Here is a 3,470-nt window from a genome sequence, read left to right as displayed (position 1 = left end):
ACGATAGTGTCATGTGACAGTACAACTGTATTTATAAACATGTCTATGTGTTCAAGATTTAAAATAAGTTAGTTTGTTGGTTAGGCCTAAAATCTACTTATCGTTTGGCTAGTCTGGAAAGTTCTAGTACTATAGGAAAGTCCTCTTGGACAGTAACTTATGAAAGACAAAAAACATATCTGAAATACTATTTTTACCTTATTTGAAGTTTGTAAAGGCAAACGAAAAGAACTCTGACAACAACAAAAACGGCAGAATTTTAATCCCAGAATTTAGAACTGTTTGTTGTTTATCCTTTATATTATGTGTGTTGTAGTGTTTTCACTGATTATCAGATCTAAACGAGTGTAATGAAGGGGAACATAGTAAGTTATTGTTAACGTACAGCAAGTTAGGCCAATGTTTTATTTTACTTCACTATATGGGGTACAAGTTTTAGAACTTATAAAGCAACAAGTAATAAAGATTCTGGAACTAACTTTGTATTATTTACAAAGAAGTGTTACCAACGAAACGTTTCATGAATATCTCAATTTAATGCTTGAATATAATACAACAGAAACAACAAAATCTTTTTGAATATATTCACATTTTGGCATTTTATTTTATAATAATAACATTACTACTATAATCATGATATCTGTAGTATTAATATTTCAAATATTCATCTTGCATATAAATAATGTTTTTTTTTTACCAATGTGAATCTAACAAACTACTGTATGATGTACATAAAGAATAAAAATCAAATATTGTAACTTTAGGTTACATTTGACATTGCCTTTTAAAAGAAAAAGTATTATTTCAATGAAAATACTGAATACATATGAAGTATGGCTATAAAACTACACTGTATTTGAAGGTAAAGATCTTCAGAGGTCACTAGTGTATCTTAATCTTCATAAAACTATTAAAAATTTATTTATTTGTTAGAAGTACAAACCTTCAAATTTACGTATCGATAAACAACCAAACATAAGGAAGATAATACACCATTAACTTCCTTGAAGAAGTATTCCGAATACTAGTTTTAAAATGTTCTACTCTACAGCTAACTTCTGCTTTCAAATTCAGGCTACTATTTTAAATAAATAAATAAAAAAAAGAACACAGCTAGAGAAAATATTTAATGATTCATCATGAATTCTGTATCTTGAGACAAATTTCTTCTGTAAATTGTGAACACTTGGCTGTCCCACCCAAGTCTGCTGTTCGAACCTGAGGAAAAATAAAGGATTTAAAACATTGTTACTAATAAATTTTTATATCTAGTGTTTATTTTAATTTATGTATAAAAAACACCTCTATTAAGTTACGCTTGTTTCAATACGAACATAATTATTTCTAACCTTTACTTTTAAGCACAACTAAGAAATTATCTTAAATCAGATTTGTCTGGTTTTACCATAACGATATATATAAAAAACTTTTATAAAATAATATTTGAATTTTACTTTTTGTTTTCAAGAGTAGTTTTAAAACTTAAAAGGAATCACAACTATAAAAACATTATCTCACAATTTTCACTAAAAGAAATACCTTTCCCTCCCTGATAGTATCAAAACATGCATTTTCAATTTTATCAGCATGGCTTGTGAAGCCCATATATCTCAGCATCATGATAGAGCTCAAGAGAAGAGCTGTGGGATTTGCCTTGTCTTGTCCGGCAATGTCTGGAGCTGTTCCGTGAACCTGTACGAAAACAAACCATAAGTACCTTGAAACTCACTTAACAAACATGAATACAAATAAAGACAAGAAAGACAAGATGGTTGTATTGTATTAACTTAACTATGTAGAATGTAAAACAAGATGGGTGTATTGTATTAACTTAACTGTGTAGAATGTAAAACAAGATGGTTGTATTGTATTAACTTAACTGTGTAGAATGTAAAACAAGATGGGTGTATTGTATTAACTTAACTGTGTAGAATGTAAAACAAGATGGCTGTATTGTATTAACTTAACTGTGTAGAATGTAAAACAAGATGGTTGTATTGTATTAACTTAACTGTGTAGAATGTAAAACAAGATGGGTGTATTGTATTAACTTAACTGTGTGGAATGTAAAACAAGATGGGTGTATTGTGAAACATTGTATTAACTGTGTAGAATGTAAAACAAGATGGGTGTATTGTATTAACTTAATTGTGTAGAATGTAAAACAAGATGGGTGTATTGTATTAACTTAACTGTGTAGAATGTAAAACAAGATGGGTGTATTGTGAAACATTGAATTAACTGTGTGGAATGTAAAACAAGATGGTTGTATTGTGAAACATTGTATTAACTGTGTAGAATGTAAAACAAGATGGGTGTATTGTATTAACTGTGTAGAATGTAAAACTAGATGGGTGTATTGTATTAACTATGTAGAATGTAAAACAAGATGGGTGTATTGTGAAACATTGTATTAACTGTGTAGAATGTAAAACTAGATGGGTGTATTGTGAAACATTGTATTAACTGTGTAGAATGTAAAACAAGATGGGTGTATTGTGAAACATTGTATTAACTATGTAGAATGTAAAACAAGATGGGTGTATTGTGAAACATTGTATTAACTGTGTAGAATGTAAAACAAGATGGGTGTATTGTGAAACATTGTATTAACATATTATAAAAAAGCACTTGAAACTTTACTAGTCATCTTTCACAGTTTATAATATTTTCAAAATTTTTATTAACTGTCTGTCCAGAATGATAACCTTTAGTAGAAACACTTACAGATTCAAATATGGCTCCTTCTTCACCAATATTTCCACTAGGTGTCACTCCTAGTCCTCCAACTAGTCCAGCACAAAGATCACTATCCAATAAAAAAATAATATATACATACATATAATATAACCTACGATTTATTTATTGTACATGTAGATGTACATGCCAACAAAGTTCTAATATAACAATGTCAAATTATACCGTTTGTGCAAAAGTTATCATTTTAAAGAGAAAATGACTACGATTACAGCTCCATCTATCAGACATAATCAAAACAACAGATGCTGAGATGGTCATAAAAATGCCTAGCTTCTGTAGAAGCAAAACTAGTATTTATCACAAAACATAGTGATTGATGACAAGATAAGGTCAGGTTAAGGTTTATTTTACCACGACCTTTACGACTAGTAAACGTTAACTACGAGAAACCAGTTCATTTAAATCCTTACCTTAATATATCTCCATAGAGATTGGGCATGACCAATACATCGAAGTGAGATGGGTCTTGAACCATCTAATACAAAAACACAACAGTTTCGGGTGAAAGAGCCACAGAGAAAAAATGGGACATATTTAAATCAATTGATGAACAGAGTACAATGTTGAAATTTATAAAGTTCCAGCAAATAATAAAATGTTATTTTGTTAATGTTTGCTTACTTTTAAACACACTGTATCTAAGTACATTTCATCATATTTAATTTCTGGGTGTTGTTCGGCAACCTCTTGACAACATTGAAGAAAAAGTC

The 3,470-nt window shown here is 29.4% G+C and overlaps 1 protein-coding gene across 1 annotated transcript; it reads right to left on the bottom strand.

Moving 5' to 3' along the window:
* Positions 1-391: 391 nt before the first annotated feature.
* LOC106476075 (isocitrate dehydrogenase [NAD] subunit alpha, mitochondrial-like) lies at positions 392-3,465 on the bottom strand (the record flags this gene model as incomplete). Its single annotated transcript, XM_013936748.2, has 5 exons — positions 392-1,218; positions 1,540-1,692; positions 2,728-2,809; positions 3,171-3,235; positions 3,382-3,465. Coding segments are annotated over 5 exons (465 nt in total), but the record flags the coding sequence as incomplete, so codon positions are not given.
* Positions 3,466-3,470: the final 5 nt, after the last annotated feature.

This window comes from Limulus polyphemus, unplaced genomic scaffold (assembly GCF_000517525.1).
Source record: "Limulus polyphemus unplaced genomic scaffold, Limulus_polyphemus-2.1.2 Scaffold9752, whole genome shotgun sequence".
NCBI lineage: Eukaryota > Metazoa > Arthropoda > Merostomata > Xiphosura > Limulidae > Limulus > Limulus polyphemus.
Note: the sequence above shows the minus strand (reverse complement) of the source record. Positions and strands in the feature narration are given on the sequence as shown.